This window comes from Hevea brasiliensis, unplaced genomic scaffold (genome assembly GCF_030052815.1).
Source record: "Hevea brasiliensis isolate MT/VB/25A 57/8 unplaced genomic scaffold, ASM3005281v1 Scaf4, whole genome shotgun sequence".
Taxonomy (NCBI): domain Eukaryota; kingdom Viridiplantae; phylum Streptophyta; class Magnoliopsida; order Malpighiales; family Euphorbiaceae; genus Hevea; species Hevea brasiliensis.
In genome coordinates this window covers 1,607,025-1,627,408 of record NW_026614917.1, presented here as the reverse complement: position 1 = coordinate 1,627,408, position 20,384 = coordinate 1,607,025, and the positions used below count along the sequence as shown (strand labels likewise).

General features: G+C 38.9%; 1 protein-coding gene across 1 annotated transcript in view; it reads left to right on the top strand.

Annotated features, from left to right (window-relative positions):
* The window catches only part of LOC110643073 (glutamate decarboxylase), a 39,050-nt gene extending 19,227 nt beyond the window's left edge, over positions 1-19,823 (top strand). The window contains exon 6 of the mRNA XM_058142272.1: positions 19,107-19,823. Coding sequence (XP_057998255.1) covers positions 19,107-19,589 — 483 coding nt within the window. The 3' untranslated portion in view covers positions 19,590-19,823. The remainder of the gene's footprint in view (positions 1-19,106) is intronic.
* Positions 19,824-20,384: the final 561 nt, after the last annotated feature.

Below are 20,384 nucleotides of genomic sequence, written 5' to 3'. Positions count from 1 at the left end.
ATGAGATAATCCTTTTATTAGGATGAAAGGAATTTCAAAATGTTATGGAAAGTCAATCACTATGTTATGAAAAGTCAATCACTATATTATTGCTCTGTATATTTTGTATTCTGTAATCCTATTTAGGATTTCTTATTTAGGATTTCTTCCTAATTAGTAGAACACAATTATAGGAATCAATTGTATATATATACCCATGTACAGATTAATTGAAATCAATGAGAATTATCTCTTTCTATATGGTATCAGAGCAGGTCATCAATCTAGGGTGACTATTTGTTCTCACTACCCAGCTCAGGAGAGACCTTAGCCGTCGACCGGCCGTTTCAACCCCGATCAACATCGCCGGCGTCGCCTCAACCCCCTCATTCCACCACTGCAGTGTCTTTGTTGCTGATCCGAAGATACCATTAAAGGACTTCTGAGGTTTGGCTTTCAGATCCTATTTCGATATTTGCTTGATTTGTGATTTTGGGTTATTTTGCTGCTATAAGCACTTTGGATTAGCGTTTCGGTTAGTTTTCTTTGTTTCAACAAATGGCAGACAATAAGAATGTTATTTCTGATGTGATTCCGGTGATGACTAAGATCACGGAACATAAACTTAATGGTTCGAATTACAGGTGGAGTAAGATCATAGGGTCTATTTGCGTAGCATTGATAAGGATGATCACCTTACTAAAGATCCGCCCAATGATGATACACGACAAACTTGGCTAAGGGAGGATGCTCAGTTGTTTTTGCAGCTTCGGAACTCGATTCATAGTGAGGTAATTAGTTTAATTTGTTAAGGAATTGATGGATTACTTAGATTTTCTGTATTCTGGTAAAGAGAATATCTCCCGTATTTATGATGTTTGTAAGGCATTCTACCGTGCTGAGAAAGAGGATAAGTCTCTCACGGCTTATTTTATAGATTTTAAACGGGTATATGAGGAACTTAATGTATTGTTGCCTTTTAGTACTGATGTGAAAGTTCAGCAGGCCCAACGGGAGCAACTGGTCATTATGAGTTTTCTTGCAGCCTTCCTTGAGTATGAGGCGCTAAATCTCGATTCTCTCGATTCCGAGATTTCCTCTTTGCATGAAACGTTCACACGGGTCCTTCGTGCAGAGTACTCAATCTTCACACGCCAAGAGTGCTCTTATTAGCCGTAATCCAAATGGACAACAGGTAATAGAAGAGGAAGTAGAGGAGGAATTACAGAAATGTATAATAAGCGTAATAGAGAGGCTAGTTCTAATCAGGACTCAAGATGAGTCATTTGTTATTATTGCCATGAGCCTGGCCATATAAAATATAATTGTCCGCAACTTCAGAGGAAAAATCAGCGATCACAGATGGCAAATATGGCAACAAAAAATTCTACAGTATCTTCCTCTGAGAAAACTATTTTGGTATTTGCAGAGGATTTTGCACAATTTTCCCAGTATCAGGCATCTCTAAAGCTTATCAGTTCCCCTGTCACTGCGATCGTTGAGTCAGGTAAATCCACTACATGCCTTGTGTCTTCTTCATCCAAATGGGTTATTGATTCTGGTGCGACAGATCACATGACAGGTAATTCTAGTCTTCTATCTGCTTTTCAGTCTAATCTCACTTCCTCTACTGTTACTTTAGCTGATGGTTCTACTTCTTGTGTCATGGGTTAGGCTGAATCGAACCCGACTTCACAATTTCTTTGTCTTCTGTTTGTGTCTACCAAAATTCTCTTTTAATCTACTTTACATTAGTAAACTTACTCGTACCTTAACTTGGTCTGTTTCCTTTTTTCCTTCCCAGTGTTTGTTTCAGGATCTTACGACGAAGCAGATTATTGGTAGAGGACGCGAGTCAGGTGGTCTCTACATTCTGGAAAATCATGTACCGCGGTCGCTTGTTTGCTCCAGTACCTTAACACCTCTTGAAGCTCATTGTAGATTGGGTCATCCTTCTTTGTCTACCATGAAGAAGCTGTGTCCTCAATTTCAGTCTTTATCAGTACTAGAATGTGAGTCGTGTCAGTTTGCAAAACATCATCGTTTGCCTTAAGTGTCTAGAGACAATAAAAGGGCTTAATTACATTTTGAGTTAGTTCATTCTGATGTTTGGGGTCCTTGTTCTGTTACATCTAAAACTGGATTTCGTTATTTTGTTACTTTTGTTGATGATTACTCTCGTGTTACCTGGTTATATTTAATGAAGAATCGTTCTGAGTTATTTTCTATCTTTTGTGCCTTTTGTAATGAAATCAAAACTCAATTTAATATTTCTGTGCGCATATTAAGAAGTGACAATGCCAAAGAATACTTTTCAGCACAATTTCAGCCTTATATGACACAAAATGGCATTCTTCATCAGTCTTCCTGTGTGGATACCCCATCCCAAAATGGCGTGGCCGAAAGAAAAAATCGTCATCTTCTTGAGGTAACTCGTGCTCTTCTTTTTCAGATGAAAGTACCTAAACACTTTTGGGCGGATGCAGTTTATACGGCATGTTTTTTTATCAATCCTATGCCGTCTTCTGTTCTTAATGGGGATATTCCTTATACTACTTTATTTCCTACAAAATCTTTGTTCCCTATTGAACCCCGTATTTTTTGTTGTACCTGTTTTGTGCGTGATGTTCGTCCACAGGTTACTAAATTGGATCCAAAATCTCTCAAATGTGTCTTCCTTGGGTACTCCTGACTCCAAAAAGGGTATCGTTGTTTCTCTCCTACTCTTAATCGTTATCTTGTTTCTGCAGATGTCACATTTTTTGAGTCCACTCCATTTTTTTCTCCATCATCTGTGTATGAGAGTCAGGGGGAGGAGGATGATCTCTTAATATATACTGTCCAACCAATGTCTAGTCCTCTCCCACAGCCTGTTCCTTCTGTCTCTAGACCTACTCGACCTCCCGTTGTTCATGTTTATTCCAGGAGATTGGAGATTCCTGACTCAGATCCTCTACCAGCTACTTCGTTGGGAGATCCTGTACCTCATACTGACCATGATTCTGATCTAGACTTACCAAGTGCTCTTCGTAAAGGTAAACGTTCATATACTTACCCTATCTCTTCTTTTGTTTCTTATAATCAATTGTCTTCTTGTTCTCGGTATTTTGTTACTTCTTTAGACTCTGTTCCTATCCCTAACACTGTTGATGAGGCACTATCTCATCCTGGCTGGTGTGATGCTATGAAAGAGGAAATGGAGGCTTTAGATGCTAATGGTACATGGGAACTATTGCCTTTGCCCACTGGTAAGAAAGCTATTGGTTGCAAATGTGTATTTACAGTAAAGGTAAATCCTGATGGTTCTGTGGCTAGGTTAAAAGCACGCCTTGTAGCAAAAGGATATGCTCAGACATATGGGGTTGATTACTCTGATACTTTTTCTCCTGTAGCTAAACTTACTTCTATTCGCTTGTTTATCTCTTTAGCAGCTACATATGATTGGCCCCTGCATCAATTGGATATCAAGAATGCTTTCCTTCATGGTGATCTTCAGGAGGAGGTGTATATGGAGCAACCACCTGGGTTTGTTGCTCAGGGGGAGTTGGGTAAAGTTTGTAGGCTTCGGAAGTCTCTTTATGGCTTGAAACAAAGTCCTAGGGCATGGTTTGGGAGATTCAGTGAAGCAATACAGGAATTTGGTATGCAAAAGAGTAAGTGTGATCACTCAGTATTTTATAGGCAATCAAGTCGGGTCTAATTCTCTTGGTAGTCTATGTGGATGACATTGTCATCACCGAGAGTGACTCTGCAGTATTTCATCTCTTAAAACCTTCCTCCAAACTCGATTTAGGACCAAAGACTTGGGATTGTTAAAGTATTTCTTGGGTATCAAAGTTATGAGAAGTAAGAAGGGTATTTTCTTGTCTCAAAGAAAATATGTCCTCGATCTATTGACAGAGACAGGAAAATTGGGTGCTAAGCCTTGTAGCGCACCAATGACTCCAACTTTACAACTGTTAGCAGCGGATAGTGAGTTGTTTGAAGATCCAGAGAGATACAGGAGATTGGTAGGAAAATTGAACTACCTTACAGTCACTCGTCCTGACATTGCTTATGCCGTTAGTGTGGTAAGTCGTTTATGTCTTCCCCAACCGTTGCTCATTGGGAAGCCTTGGAATAAATCTTGTGTTATCCAAGGGCGTTCAGAAGAGGTTTGCTATATGGTAATCATGGGCATTTGAATGTTGAATGTTTTTCGATGCCGACTGGCTGGATCTAAGGTTGTGGAGGTCAACTACTGGATATTGCATTTTTATTGGAGGAAATTTGGTGTCTTGGAGAAGCAAGAAGCAGAGTGTAGTTTCTCGATATAGTGCTGAATCCGAATACAGAGCCATGGCATAATCAGTATGTGAGGTAATGTGGATACTTCAATTACTAGATGAGACAGGTTTTAAGACCTCCCTGCCTGCGAAATTGTGGTGTGATAATCAAGCTACTCTTCATATTGCTTCTAATCCGGTGTTTCATGAGCGGACCAAACATATTGAGATTGATTGTTGTTATGGAAAGTCAATCATTATATTATTTCTGTGTATATTCTGTATTCTGTATTCCTTTTTAGGATTTCTTATTTAGGATTTCTTCCTAATTAGTATAACACAATTATAGGAATCAATTGTATATAAATACCCATGTACAGATTAATTGAAATCAATGAGAATCATCTCTTTCTACATGGTATCATAGCAGGTCATCTCTCTAGGGTGACTATTTGTTCTCATCACCCAACTCAAGAGAGACCTTAGCCGCCGACCGGCCGTTTCGACTCCGATCAACATTGCCAGCGTCGCCTCAATCCCCTCATTCCACCACTTGTGTCTTTGTTGCACGATCCAAGACACCATTAAAGGACTTCTGAGGTTTGGCTCTCAGATCCTATTTCGGTATTTGCTTGATTTGCGATTTTGGATTATTTTGTTGCTGTCAGCACTTTGAATTAGCGTTTCGGTTAGTTTTCTTTGTCTCAACAAATGGCAGACAATAAGAATGTTATTTCTGATGTGATTCCGATGATGACCAAGATCACGGAACACAAACTTAATGGTTCGAATTACAGGTGGAGTAAGATCGTTAGGGTCTATTTGCGTAGCATTGATAAGTATGATCACCTTACTAAAGATCCACCTAATGATGATACACAACAAACTTTGCTAAGGGAGGATGCTCGGTTGTTTTTGCATCTTCGGAACTCGATTCACAGTGATGTAATTAGTTTAATTAATCACTTTTAATTTGTTAAGGAATTGATGGATTACTTAGATTTTTGTATTACGTAAAGGGAATATCTCCCGTATTTATGATGTTTGTAAGGCATTCTACCGTGCTGAGAAAGAGAAAAAGTCTCTCACGGCTTATTTTATGGATTTTAAACGGGTATATGAGGAACTTAATGTATTGTTGCCTTTTAGTTACGATGTGAAAGTTCAAAGAGCCCAACGGAGCAACTGTTGTTATGAGTTTTCTTGCAGGCCTTCCTTGAGTATGAGGCGCTAAATCTCGATTCTTTCGATTCGAGATTTCCTCTTTGCATGAAACATTCACACGGGTCCTTCGTGCAGAGTACCCAATCTTCACACCGCCAAGAGTGCTCTTATTAGGCGTAATCCAAATGGACAACAGGGTAATATAAGAGGAAGTAGAGGAGGAATTACAGCAATGTAAGTAATCAGTAATGGAGAGGCTAGTTCTAATCCGACTCAAGAGGAGTCATTTGTTATTATTGTCGTGAGCCCGCCATACAAAATATAATTGTCCGCAACTTCGAGGAAAAATCGATCACAGATGGCAAATATGGCGTGAGGATTCTACAAGATATCTTCCTCTGAGAAAACTGCTTTGGTATCTGCAGAGAATTTTGCACGCTTTTCCCGATCGTGCACCTCTAAAGCCTACCAGTTCCTATCATCGCGATCACGAGTCGTAAATCCACTACATGCCTTGTGTCTTCCTCATCCAAATGGGTTATTGATTCTCGTGCAAATGCATCACATGACAGTAATTCTAGTCTTCTATCCGCTACCTAATCCCACTTCCTCATCATACTTTAGCCGATGGTTCTACTTCTTGTGTCATGGGTTAGGCTGAATCGAATCCGACTTCACAATTTCTTTGTCATCCTGCTTTGTGTCTACCAAATTTCTCTTTTAATCTACTTTCGTTAGTAAACTTACTCGTACCTTAAATTGTTCTATTTCCTTTTTCTCGATCGTTGTTTGTTTCAGGATCTTACGACGGCGTATTATTGGTAGAGGACGTGAGTCGTGGTCTCTACATTCGGAAAATCATGTACCGCGGTCGCTTGTTTGCTCGAGTACCTTAACACCTCTTGAAGCTCATTGTAGATTGGGTCATCCTTCTTTGTCTACCATGAAGAAGTTGTGTCCTCGATTTGATCTTTATCGATTTAGAATGTGAGTCGTGTCAGTTTGCAAAATATCATCGTTTGCCTTCTATGTCTAGAGTCAATAAACGGGCTTCATCCCCTTTTGAGTTAGTTTATTCTAATGTTTGGGGTCCTTGTTCTGTTACTTCTAAAACTGGATTTCGTTATTTTTTTACTATTGTTGATGATCACTCACGTGAAACATGTTTATATTTAATGAAGAATCGTTCTTAGTTATTTTCTATCTTTTGTGCCTTTTGTAATGAAATCAAAACTCAATTTAATATTTATGTGCTCATATTAAGAATTGACAATGCTAAAGAATATATTTCACAAAAATTTCAGACTTATATTACACAAAATGGCATTCTTCATCAGTCTTCCTGTGTGAATACCCCATCCCAAAATGGCGTGGCCGAAAGAAAAATCGGCATCTTCTTGGGGTAACTCGTGCTCTTCTTTTTCATATGAAAGTACCTAAAAACTTTTGAGCGGATGCAGTTTCTACGACATGTTTTTTGATCAATCGTATGCCGTCTTCTGTCCTTAATGAGGATATTCCTTACCGCTTTGTTCCCTACAAAATCTTTGTTTCTGTTGAACCCGTATTTTTGGTTGTACTTGTTTTGTACGTGATGTTCGTCCATGAGTTACTAAATTGGATCCAAAGTCTCTCAAATGTGTCTTCCTTGGGTACTCCGGATCCAAAAAGGGTATCTGCTTTCTCTCCTACTCTTAATCGTTATCTTGTTTCGCAGATTTCACATTTTTGAGTCCACTCCATTTTTCCTCAATCATCCTGTATGAGAGTCGGGAGGAGGATGATATCTTAATATATACTTGTCAACCAATGTCTAGTCCTCTCTCACACTGTTTCTTCTGTCTCTAGACCTACTCGGCCTCCCGTTGTTCATGTTTATTCCAGAGATTGGAGATTCGACTCGGATCCTCCACCACTACTTCGTTGGGAGATCCTGCACTCATCGATCATGATTCTGATCTAGACTTACCCATTGCTCTTCGTAAAGGTAAACGTTCATGTACTTACCCTATCTCTTCTTTTGTTTCTTATAATCAATTGTCTTCTTGTTCTCGGTGTTGTGTTACTTCTTTAGACTCTGTTCCTATCCCTAATACTATTGGTGAGGCACTGTCTCATCCTGGCTGGTGTGCTACTATGAAAGAGGAAATGGAGGCTTTAGATGCGAATGGTACATGGGAATTGTTGCCTTTACCCACTGGTAAGAAAGCTATTGGTTGCAAATGGGTATTTACAGTAAAGGTAAATCCTGATGGTTCTGTGGCTAGGTTAAAAGCACGCCTTGTAGCAAAAGGATATGCTCAGACATATGGGGTTGATTACTCTGACACTTTTTCTCCTGTAGCTAAACTTACTTCTGTTCGCTTGTTTATCTCTTTAGCAGCTACATATGATTGGCCCCTGCACCAATTGGATATCAAGAATGCTTTCCTTCATGGTGATCTTCGTGAGGAGGTGTATATGGAGCAACCACCGGGTTTGTTGCTCGGGGAGTTGGGTAAAGTTTGTAGGCTTCTAAGTCTCTTTATGGCTTGAAACAAAGTCCTAGGGCCTGGTTTGGGAGATTCGGTGAAGCAAGACAGAATTTGGTATGCAAAAGAGTAAGTGTGATCACTCGGTATTTTATAAGCAACTGAGGTGGTCTAATTCTCCGGTAGTCTATGTGGATGACATTATCATCACCGGGAGTGACTCTGCAGTATTTCATCTCTTAAAACCTTCCTCCAAACTCTCGCCTGCACCAAAGACTTGGGATTATTAAAGTATTTTTGGGCATTGAAGTTATGATAAGTAAGAAGGGTATTTTATTGTCTCAAAGAAAATATGTACTCGATCTATTAACAGAGACAGAAAAATTAGGAGCTAAGCCTTGCAGTGCAACAATTACTCAAAATTTACAATCATTAGCGAGGGGATAGTGAGTTGTTTGAAGATCCGGAGAGATACAGAGATTGGTAGGAAAATTGAACTACCTTCTGTCACTCGTCCCGACATTGCTTATCTTTGTTAGTGTGGTAAGTCGTTTATGTCTTCCCCAACCGTTGCTCATTGGGAAGCCTTGGGACAAATCTTGTGCTATCTCAAGGAGCTCCGTGAAGAGGTTTGTTATATGGTAATCATGGACATTTGAATGTTGAATGTTTTTCGATGCCGATTTGGATCTAAGGTTGATAGGAGGTCAACTCTGGATATTGCGTTTTGTTGGAGGAAATTTGGTATCTTGGAAAAGCAAGAAGCGAGTGTAGTTTCTCGATCTAGTCTGAATCCGAATACTGAGCCATGGCACAATCAGTATGTGAGGTAATATGGATATTTCAATTACTAGATGAGACAGTTTTAAGATCCCCACTGCGAAATTGTGGTGTGATAATCAAAGTGCTCTCCATATTGCTTCTAATCCGGTATTTCATGAGCGGACCAAACATATTGAGATTGATTGTCACTTTGTTCGTGAAAAGATTCAACAACAGATCATCTCAACAGACATATCAAACCGAGAGCGGTTAGGAGATATTTTCACAAAAGCTGAATGGAGCTAGGATTGACTACATTTGTAACAAGTTGGGCATGATTAACATCTATGCTCCAACTTGAGGGGGAGTGTTATGGAAAGTCAATCATTATATTATTTCTGTGTATATTCTGTATTCTGTATTCCTTTTTAGGATTTCTTATTTAGGATTTCTTCCTAATTAGTATAACACAATTATAGGAATCAATTGTATATAAATACCCATGTACAGATTAATTGAAATCAATGAGAATCATCTCTTTCTACAATTGTCACTTTATTCGTGAAAAGATTCAACAACAGATCATTTCAACAGGACACATCAAAACTGGAGAGCAGTTAGGAGATATTTTCACAAAAGCTCTGAATGGAGCTAGGATTGACTACATTTGTAACAAGTTGGGCATGATTAACATCTATGCTCCAACTTGAGGGGGAGTGTTATGGAAAGTCAATCACTATGTTATGGAAAGTCAATCACTATATTATTTCTCTGTATATTTTGTATTCTGTATTCCTATTTAGGATTTCTTATTTAGGATTTCTTCCTAATTAGTAGAACACAATTATAGGAATCAATTGTATATATATACCCATGTACAGATTAATTGAAATCAATGAGAATCATCTCTTTCTACACAAAACATACTCCTTTATTGCAAACAACAGTATTGTTTAACTTGTATTTTACATTCATTTTACTGTTGTCCACCGTATATAATTCTTCTACTGTTTTAGAGAAGTATTTTGAAGGTACTAATCCTTCATTGATACGACACAAATCAGCACTTGAATCTATTAAGGCAACAGTACTGAATAAGTACTTTTTATGAACTACCACTGTAATTTTAGTGTGTCATTTATGAGTAATAACTCTATCAATTCGATTGATGTACTGAAGATTATTAATACTATTAGTATTATCTTCAGCTTCGATTTCTTCTTCTTTTACTTCAGCTTTTAGTTGAGAATCATTTTTTATTTCAAGTAAAATTGTTCTTTCTTTTAAATTCTGTAATTTAGTTTTAACTGAATTAATTTCTTGCCTTAATTCTTTTACCGTAGGTTCTCTTGGCATTTTAACTCTTTTAATCTTTTCCATGACCTCTTTAAGATCATACGGGCTTTGTTTTTCTTCTATTTTCTTTTTTTAAGGACTTTTATCCTTATATAAATTTAAATATTCCTCTAACTTAGTTCTTCTTTCTTCTTTATCTTCAATCTTAACTATGAGATCCAGTAATAAACTTTCTTCCTTTGTTAGGACACATAAACCATTTAAGGTACACAAAGATTTATAATAATTGTCGCAAGGTATTTTGCGGTCACCTGGACGAACACTCACCGAAGTGGGAAAGAGTGAGGAGTCGCCACTTTAATTTTGAGGGAAATTAAAGAAAACCATTTGTGAAATGCAAATTAAAATGAAACCACTTCAAATATAGAGGTTCTAGGTTCGGGGTCCGTAAACGGATGGGGAAGGTGTTAGGCACCCCACCTCGTCCCTCAATGAGGGTGGACAGATTTAACCTTACGTTTTTTATAAATTAAAATCGATAGTTAGGGGGGAGGGGGGTTCGAATGGAAATGTTGATCCTTTTGATAAAAAGAAATATTTGATTTTTCACTAATTCGGATTACCCAGATACATAAGTAAATGAGACAACCTTAGTGAATTGGTGTCGTGTAGCGATTTTTCATTCATGGGATTATTTGGCATATTTGCTAGAGTTCGATTTGAGAATCGGATAAGAACTCTCCTCCGATCTCTTTTAGATATTTATTAAAAATTTTGATTGAGAATCAGATAAGAACTCTCCTCTAATCTCTTTTAAATATTTATTTAAAAATTTTTTATTGAGAATCGGATAAGAACTCTCCTCCGATCTCTTTTAGATATTTATTTAAAATTTTTGATTGAGGATCGGATAAGAACTCTCCTCCGATCTCTTTTAGATATTTATTTAAATTTTTTATTGAGGATCGGATAAGAACTCTCCTCCGATCTCTTTTAGATATTTATTTAAATTTTTTTGATTGAGAATCGGATAAGAACTCTCCTCCGATCTCTTTTAGATATTTATTTAAAAATTTTTTGATTGAGAATCGGATAAGAACTCTCCTCCGATCTCTTTTAGATATTTATTAAAATTTTGATTGAGAATCGGATAAGAACTCTCCTCCGATCCCTTTTATTTGAATGAGAGCCGAATAAGGACTTTTCCGACCTCTTAAAATTTGTTTACAGTTACACATCATAAGAGCCTGAGACTAAGGGTTCCGGCATTCGAAGATGCCGGGAACCCGAATAAGGCTTCCTTTAACTCATTGGTGCATCGTGACTAGATAGGGGAAACCAGACTGAATTTTACCGACCTCCTACGTGATCGCCTTACTAGTACCTTTCGGCTGGTAACATTTGTTCTATTTCATTTGCTTAGTCAGGAATTCAATTTTATTCCGACCCCTCTCCTTACCCAGTCGTCTTCTTGAGCTAGCCTAGTGGTTCTTCTTCATAACTTTCTCCGATTTATTATCTGAACCCTTTCTTTATGTAAAAAAAACTCGTGTTAAGATACGGCTACCAGCATTTTATCTAAACACCTATATGTTACCCATAACCAGAATACCCACATTAAGAGACAAATAAAGACAAAAAATAAATAGATAACATGAACTGTTGTATCGAAAGATAAACTTATGAGAACAACCACCTATGTGGGACTTTCTGACACAAGACAAACTTTAACGAAAATCACAAGCATAAATAGAAAGAAAATAAAGGCAAACACTGGATAGGACAACGGTTCAGACACTCATCTGTAGGAAGTTGGACCTATCAAACTAACTATGGAGCCACAAATGTTGCAGAGTTGCGTGCTAGTAGTCCGGGATTCAATGTTTGTGTTGAAACGAGGAACACCAAGTTGGAACGTAATCGGGTGGGATGATAATGAATGAGACTAAGCTTGGAAAACAGTAGTGGATATAAAAGTGATGAAAACTGAAACGCAGAGCAATGAACAAACTGAAAATCAAGAGTTCCAGTGTCCAACACTCCTTCAAAGAAAATACTATAGAAAACTGGTTTCTGAAGTTTTTCTAGCTTAAAAATGGCAGAGTGGCAAAACTGAATTAAGTTTCAGAGCCTTTCCGCTATAGTCACCACCTTTCTTTTTCGTCCTCGTCCCCCTTGAACAGTTTTTCATGCAGGCATTTATAGGGACCGGGTGCTCCCCATGAAGGGTCAGGATTTTCTTTGAGGGAGATGGAGGGCTTGGATTTTAAAGGACATGATCTAATGCTTGAGAATTAAAGAGAATCAGAATGAACGGCTGAGATCCTTTTCAGGAATTTTTGTCCTTTTTCTCTTCTAATCTAACGGTCCCAAATTTTCTTGTCCAGGGCGATCCGAGGGCTGGGAATAAAAGGCGCTGGTCTTGTCGTCTTGTTCTTTGATCCAAGGGCTCTGGACTTATTCCTTACAAGTAAGATCAACGGTGGAGATTGGGATGTACAGCACTATCATGACATACTCTGGCACCTGTCAGTAATGTGGGCGATTCTGAGGCGTGCGGTGGAGATCTCGTCTGCAACGCTTTAACTACCTCGGCTCTGATTATGACGACAGTTAGCGGAAGTTGTCTTATTCTCTTTGCTCTCCGACCTCCCCTCATTTTCGGTCTTCCTAACACGCTCCTTTTCTGATCTTTCATGCCGGCCTCCCCTCTTCCGATCTCTCCCACTTCAGTTTTCTCCTTTATCTGGTCCGGCTCAGTCAAAGCATTTATTCTTTCGAGTTCCGAGGCGTTCACTTCGTTTTCTGCTAGCAATAAATGCACAGACCTTCTCTATATATACCCCCGATGGGAAATCCTCCCGCATTTCATTTTTCTTCTTTCTCTCTCACTTTTCTTGTTCTAGCCACTCTAGCAACAATTCCGGCCATTATGGTGGCTTTTGATCTTTTTTCGGCTGTTCGCCTTGTTCACCGACTGAAAATTTTCGATCCCGGTGATCGGAAGATCACTATGGCTACCTCTGATGACAGTGAGAGAACTGGACTAATTTACCGACCCAGATCGAGAATGTCGATCGTGTTGACCTTGAATTGGTCGACCGATGTAATCGGCGAACCGGTTTCGAGCGAGAAGACTGCTAATTTCCCTCCTATCACTGGTGACCGCCCTTCGAAGCTCTTTTGGCTTCTCATCACACTGGGTGTTCCGACAGCGGCTCGGTTCCGAGCGATAACATTGATGACGATCTCTCTCATCTTCATGAGAGTCATAGTCACCGTATCTGAGCTGTACATCTATCCGATGTCGATAGCCTGTCTCCTGATCAGACACATCTTTTGATTCAGCCACGAGACTAGGCTTTGACATAGGCCTCTATTAGATAGGGTGTACTGCCGATCTCTAGAGATCGCCCAAATGATATAATCCAACTTTTAATGTAATCCGATCTCTAGAGATCGCCCAAATGATATAGTCCAACTTTTAATGTAATCCGATCCCTCGAGATCGCCCAAATGATGTAATCCGACCTTTTGGAAATAAAATTTTATTTTGTCAATTATCATTTTATTCTTATTGTGTTGGTTGTTTTCCGATCTCTGAAGTATTTACCCGATCCGACTCTTGATTTGAATGACCCTTAACCGATCTGTGATTCAAAATATCCATCTCAATCTACCGATCTCTAACTAGCCGATCTCCTTATGGAATCTCCAAAATATTCGTGAGACGTGTCAGAAAAGGCTGGCGAATCCCGCTAATCGATGCGCCGCTTGGGACACCGTGAGCATTTAATGCTCGGACGGGTATAAATAGATGGGTCAGCCAGTTGCTTCCTTATGTCATTTTCAGCCTCTCGCGAGCGATTCCAAAATCCTCTCGTTTTTTCAAGTTCTTCCGACACCAATCACACTCCGGTAAGGGTTTTGATCTTTCTTTTAGTTTAAATTTCCTCTTTTCTTTGAAAATGAGCGGCGCCGAGGGTCAGAGAGCGGCAAGCCCCCCTTCCGTTCAGGTCTCGTGGTCGTCAGATGAGGTAGAGGTAGTCGAAACAAGCGGGCGATCTGAACCCCCTAGGACTTCCATTCCAGCCAGCGGTCAAGCAACATCCTCGAAGCAAACACATTCTTCAGGGAGAGAAAACCTTCCCATGGACGAGCTGCCGTCAATCCTTCAAGAAACCGACCTGCAGTCGTTCAGCCAAGAGTATAACATTCAGCCCGATTCATATGAGCTCATTAAGTGTCACGGCGATCTTCGAGCCGATCACTTCTTCGAAGAGAATGATATGATCATGGTATACGAAGTGCAATTAAAAGCCGGGCTACGGTTCCCTCTTGACGACTTCTTCAAGGAAGTTCTAAAATTTCATCAAGTATGCATAGCCCAAGTTCACCCGAACTCATGGCGGATCTTAGTAGCCTTTAGAGGCCTTTGCCGAGCCAAAGGACTCAATCCAACGGCGAAGGTACTCGCCGAAAGGACGACGAGTACTGGTTCTTTCAGGCGAAGCCACATTGCGGGCTCTTTACTGATCTGCCGTCCTCCCTGAAGAATTGGAAGAATCGCTTTTTTATTCTGAGGAGCAAAATTCCGAACGGCTTTGAGGGCTTCCCCCGTAGCTGGCTGCATCAGGGCCCCTTGCTTCCGAAGCGTATCACCTTGAATAGGGAAGAGGGCCTAATGGTGATGGAACTGAAAGATCAGGCGGCCCGACAGAAGTTCTCTTGTCTAGATGCAGTGACGGCCGAACTGCATCATTGGACAATGGAGTTGATTACGGGCGAAGAACGCGGGCTTCAGCTCTCTGACCTCGGCCTCGGTACTTTCTAAATCTCTGATCTTTGGGCCTTAGCGATCTCACTGACCTTTTCTTTGTGCAGATATGGCAAGCGGCAAGGCTTCCAAAGAGAGCCGGAAGCGAAAGAGAGAGGTCTCTCGGAAAGTACAGGAGATGAAGCGTTCCGAGCTGCTTCAGACGCCCAGGCATGATCCCGGGGAGATGCAAGGAGGCTCGTCTCAACCCTCGGGACAGCCGATCCCCGACATAGAAGTGGTCTGGTCTCCTCCTCGTCAAGAAGAGCCGCCACCACCTCCTCCGGTTGCTTCGAGTGCGGAAGGGGGTCCTTCTCAACCACCTGTGAGGACCCTTTCCCGCGGCGCTCAAGTTCTGATCCACTCGCTAGAGAGGAACCGCACGGTTCGAGAGAATCCGGGCTTTGCTAAGGTCTTGGGGTCCTCCATCTGCCTTCGGGAGGATCGGGATAGACTAACCCCGAGCAATCTTGATGATATTCTGACCCAAACGATGAGCCTGAGTGTGGAGAGTTTGGTGAACCAGCACATTATCCGGGAGAAGGCTCACCGCTTGAGGAAGGAGGTCGAGAAGGTGGGTCAGGAAGCTGCTTCCCTCCGATCTCAACTTTCGTCTGCCCAAAACTACATATCTGAAATTGAGGGGCGGATGAAATTCTACGAGGATAAGCTGGCCGAGCAAGCTCACGTTCTTGAAGAGGTTCCGGCGCTCCGAGCCGCTGAAGTCACTCGCCTCACTGAAGAGCTCAAAGCAAAAGAAGAAGAGGCAGTGACAAGGGAGGCCGGTGCTTATGTGAACGCTCATGGGGATCTCTTGGCCGAGCTCAGGAAGCGGTATCCCGAGGAGGACTTCTCTTGGATGGTGGATCTGGCTCCCCAGGAAGAAGAGGATAGCAAGGAAGAGGCCGAAGGTGATAGGGGGGGTGAACAAAATGTAGAACGGGCTGGGGGTGATCCTCCAGCCGAATGACTTGTATAAATTTTAATTTGAAATGAAATGAAGTTCTCCTTTTTGTTCAATGATTGGATGAGATCGGAAAGTACCTAAGTTGCATAAGCACTTGATTGTCTGAACATATTAGAACAACAACTAAAAGTGATTATTAATCTAAGTGTAAGAGGTCGGAAAACATTGTAAGCATGAGATCGGCTGAGAACAAACGCTAAACGGGACTTGATTAAAATTGGAAATTTGATTTGAACACTTAAGATCGGAATTATCATTAAACCGGATTGGAACCTTAACTTTATCAAGCGATTATTTCCAAACTTTTTAAAAGGGAGATCGGCAATAAGACTGTTGGCATGAAGGCCTAATGTTGGTTCAATCTCGTTTGACAAGAGAGATCGGAAATGTAATTGACTGGTCAGGGGACTTGACAATTGGTTTGAGAGATCGGTGAGGCTTTAAATGATATGGGGACTTAGTATTGATTCGATTCCTTTTGAGGAGAGATCGGAAATGTGGTTGGCTGGCAAATGGAGACTCAGTGCTGGGGATCGGTTGCAAAGTTTATTAATTTTGGGGATCGGCCAAAATATGGTGTCGACAATAATTACAATTTCTATCACATTCTGATTGATTATCAGATTCGCTAGAAGATTCTTTTTCTTCAGAGGTATAATCTAATGCATTGACTTCTAAGTCTTCTGGCTCACTATCATTTAGAAATATTTTTATTAATAATTCTTTAAGATTTTCATCAATTGATAGTGCCTGTATTTGCTGTTTTACTTTACACCTATTAGCGTAATGTCCTACCTTTCCACGCTTATAACAGACTACTTCTGTATCTTTTTTCTTCTTTTTAGAAGATTTTGTTTTCTTTCTTTGAGTTTTCTTTGTAGAAGATTCTCCTTTATCTCTTTTATCTTGCTTATAATACCTTTTAGTATTATAATTGTTCTTTTTCTTCCCTACTCTGCCGCCTATAACCCCCTTTAACTTTCCTTTTATGAGGGAAAGTTATAGGCGGAAATCCTATTTGTTCACAGAAATCACCGAGTATTCGTTTACCCGTGATTTTTTCCTTTTGCATTTGTTTATGAATTTTTAATTCATTATATAATGCAACTCCGGCAGATACCACTTCAGAAGCTAACTCACCATAAGTGTACTGATGATAAGGAACTGTTCCTTCATTATTATCTCTAATTTGTTTTTTGACTCGTTCAGCAAATAACGAGGGTAATCCAGAAAGAAATTTTTCTTTTCAAAAATCATTTTGGTTGTCTTACCTAGTAAAAATAAGGGCAAAGAAAGTATCTTTGTACCATTTGAAATGAAACAAATCAGGACACCTTAAATTCATTAACTGTTCCTAAGATCTATCCATATACAGACTGGCAGATCCTATGAAGTGTATACCTATAATGTATAATAAGGTATTAACACAGTCTGGGACAGTTATTTGACCATCGGTTCTTATTTCTGTTTTAACAGCGTTAAGAACTTGTGCTTTTCCCTCTCCTGATAAAGAGAAGTCCCACCAACCTTTTAGTTATCCTGTAAAACCAGCTATTATGGTTTTTGCTATTGCTTGGTCACTATTTCCTTTAGCCCTAGAGGCTGTTACGTACATAGTCATGTATTGAATGACATTTTTAATTTGATAATCAGATAATCCATCAATATTTCATTCAACAATTGAAGTACCATCATATTACATGTAATTATAACGTGTATCTTCATACTGCAAATTGACTGGAGACGACCTAGGATAATAAGGCTTTATATCTATGGTTGCTCTGGGTTTAGGATAAGTAATCCTATTGATTTGAGTTGATTAGTCTGATTCTTTAAGAATTGACTCAATTTTATTAATTTATAATTTAGAAATTTCATCTTCTTCAGAAGTTATTTCGGTTGACTCTGTCTTGTCTGATTCTTCGTTTTTAATTAGCGGAGCTAAATTGAGACTTTTTAATCTCTTAGTTAATTCTTCAACCATGTCAGAATCCTTAGTTAAAGGAGCTACAGATTTCTTTTTAGACTCAATTCCTAACTCAGATAACCTTTTAGTTAATTCTTCTATCATTTCTGAATGATCTTCTTTGGCTAATTTTAAGCCTAGTTTTTCAGATTCCATAGGTTTGAATAAAACCCTTTTTTCCATACTTGTTTTGGACGATTCTCCCTTTTTAGGGTAATAATTTCTGGATTTGAAATTTTGAATCTGACTTTCTACCCTTGTTAACTATTAGTGTACTATTATATATATATATATATATATATATATATATATATATATATATATATATATGCTTAATTCATAATTATATTTATATCTTATAGTTAAAGATTACATAAGTAATAAATAGCTAAAATGTACATTATATGCTATACTTGTACTACTATATTATAGAATATGTTTAATCCTAAGTTATATATGTACCTTATAGTTAAAAATTATATAATTTAGAAATAGCTAAAAAAATATATTATATGATCTATTATGTATTAATAACCCAATGTAAAACTTAAATGCTAATTCAAGTATGATTTTTTATATAAATAATTATATAAAACTGTTCTAAGAATTAAGAATCGTACCGAATTGGAACAAAAAAATGGATAACTGTACCGAAACCAAAACAATAAAAAATCGAACCAAAATTTCAGTTCAGTTTTGTTTTTTAGGCAGATCCGAATTGGAACCGGAACCACACATTCCTTACATTCACAACACTTGTAGAAATGAGATCAATGCAAGGGATGGATTAGCACTAACAACCTAATTCTCAGGCCAATATAATTGATGCAATTGTAAGTTGAGGCTAAATTTTGGAATTGTTGGAAAAGCAGGCCATTTGAGCTTTAAAGGAGAGGTACTTTAATACAGGGCCAATCCTTTTAGTCTGAACAAGTGGTGGATCTATATTTAGCCTCACTCTCAAGCCTAGTGGGAGGGTTGTTAGAGTCTGAGACCTATGCTTGTGTGTGAGAGGAGTATCGAGATTAAAACTTGGTCTTCTACATTCATCTGAATCTGATAGTAGAAACAGTGGTTCTTTGATATTGCTTTAGACAATCAGGCTTGTATTTATGTAATATCTCTTGTTCAAATATTTCTTTGAAGTATGTCCATTAAATCGAGTAAATCAATCAACTCATCACAGTGAGTCTCACTCCATAATATATTAATAGCTGCAAATGGCATGTAAATTAAAATCTAGAAAATCATCCATTTGAAAAAGGATGCTTTGGGCAAAAAATGCAAATTCATATGTAGAGACAGAGGCAGTGCTGCGTTTTATGAAATATATTTGCAATTTAGGCTTGGGGTGCTTCATCTTTCTTTTTCTTTTTCTTTTTCTTTTTCTTTTTCTTATTTCACTTTGATCTTGTGCAAGGGTTATAAGAGAATCATTGAAAACTGCATGGACAATACTAGGGTACTGAAAGAAGGACTAGAAAAAACAGGGAGGTTTGGCATTGTCTCCAAAGATGTTGGGGTGCCTCTTGTGGCCTTCTCGCTCAAAGACAGTAGTAAATACACTGTGTTTGATATGTCTGAGAGTTTGAGAAGGTTTGGCTGGATTATTCCAACATACACGATGCCAGCAGATGCCAAGCACATTGCTGTTCTTCGGGTGGTGGTCAGGGAGGATTTCAGCCGGAGTCTAGCCGAAAGACTTAGCTCGAACATTGAGCAAGTTTTGGAGGAAATGGAGTCACTTCCTATCCGTACTTCCACCAAATCTGCTACCGTTAGTGGAGAACTTGAGAATGCTGAAGGGAAGAAAGTAGATAAAAAGACTGAGAGGGAGATACAGGAAGAGATCATTCAGTATTGGAGGCGGCTTGTTGATGGCAAGAGGATTGGAGTGTGCTAGGCGTATAATGACTTCTGTCTATCGTTGTTTGCAATAGTAAGGTCAGTGAGTCTTCAGCTTGTTTGTAATATCAACAATGTAAGGAAATGAATCATGCTGTATGTTCTTGCAGGGATTAGAAATAAACAATGATATAAATGCCAAATATATCTAGGCATTACGAGATGTTATGAAATTACGTGTATAATTAATGTCAAGGTTGTAGCTGCTGAAAGTGAATATGTTCACACTTTATTTTCTTGTGATTGTCTTTTTGATTTATACAGATTATTGTTGCAGAAGAAGTAGAAAAACCATTGAAAATTTTTATTTCTACTCTCTTGCTTTTTATCCGGAGGTAGAAAATAGCTTCATGATTAAATTGAACACCAAAGAGCAAAGTGGGGAAATTATCTTCATTCTGTGAATTCTTGGGCAGGACAAACCAATGAGTGTCTAAGCTGAACCCCTTATGAATTTATCAACAAATTGAATGAAACATCAAGTAATTTTTGTGTAATATAAGTAAAGATAAATATATTTATTTGTATAGTTTGTGAAAATATCAGTTGAAGAAACCCTTTCTTCCGGATCGGTTGATGGATGATAGGACTGAAATTATAGCCGTGCAAAGGAATCCCAGAGATAAAACAGCAGTAGCAATAATTCCTCTGTTAAGGAATCTATTATAACTAGCTTTGGATTCTTGTATTTCTGGAATAGTAGGGTCTTCAATAGCTGTAAATAAATCTTTGAGAATGGATTTCAACTCGAAACTGAAAGCAAAACCAGCACCAGCACCAGTGGCAAGAAGGA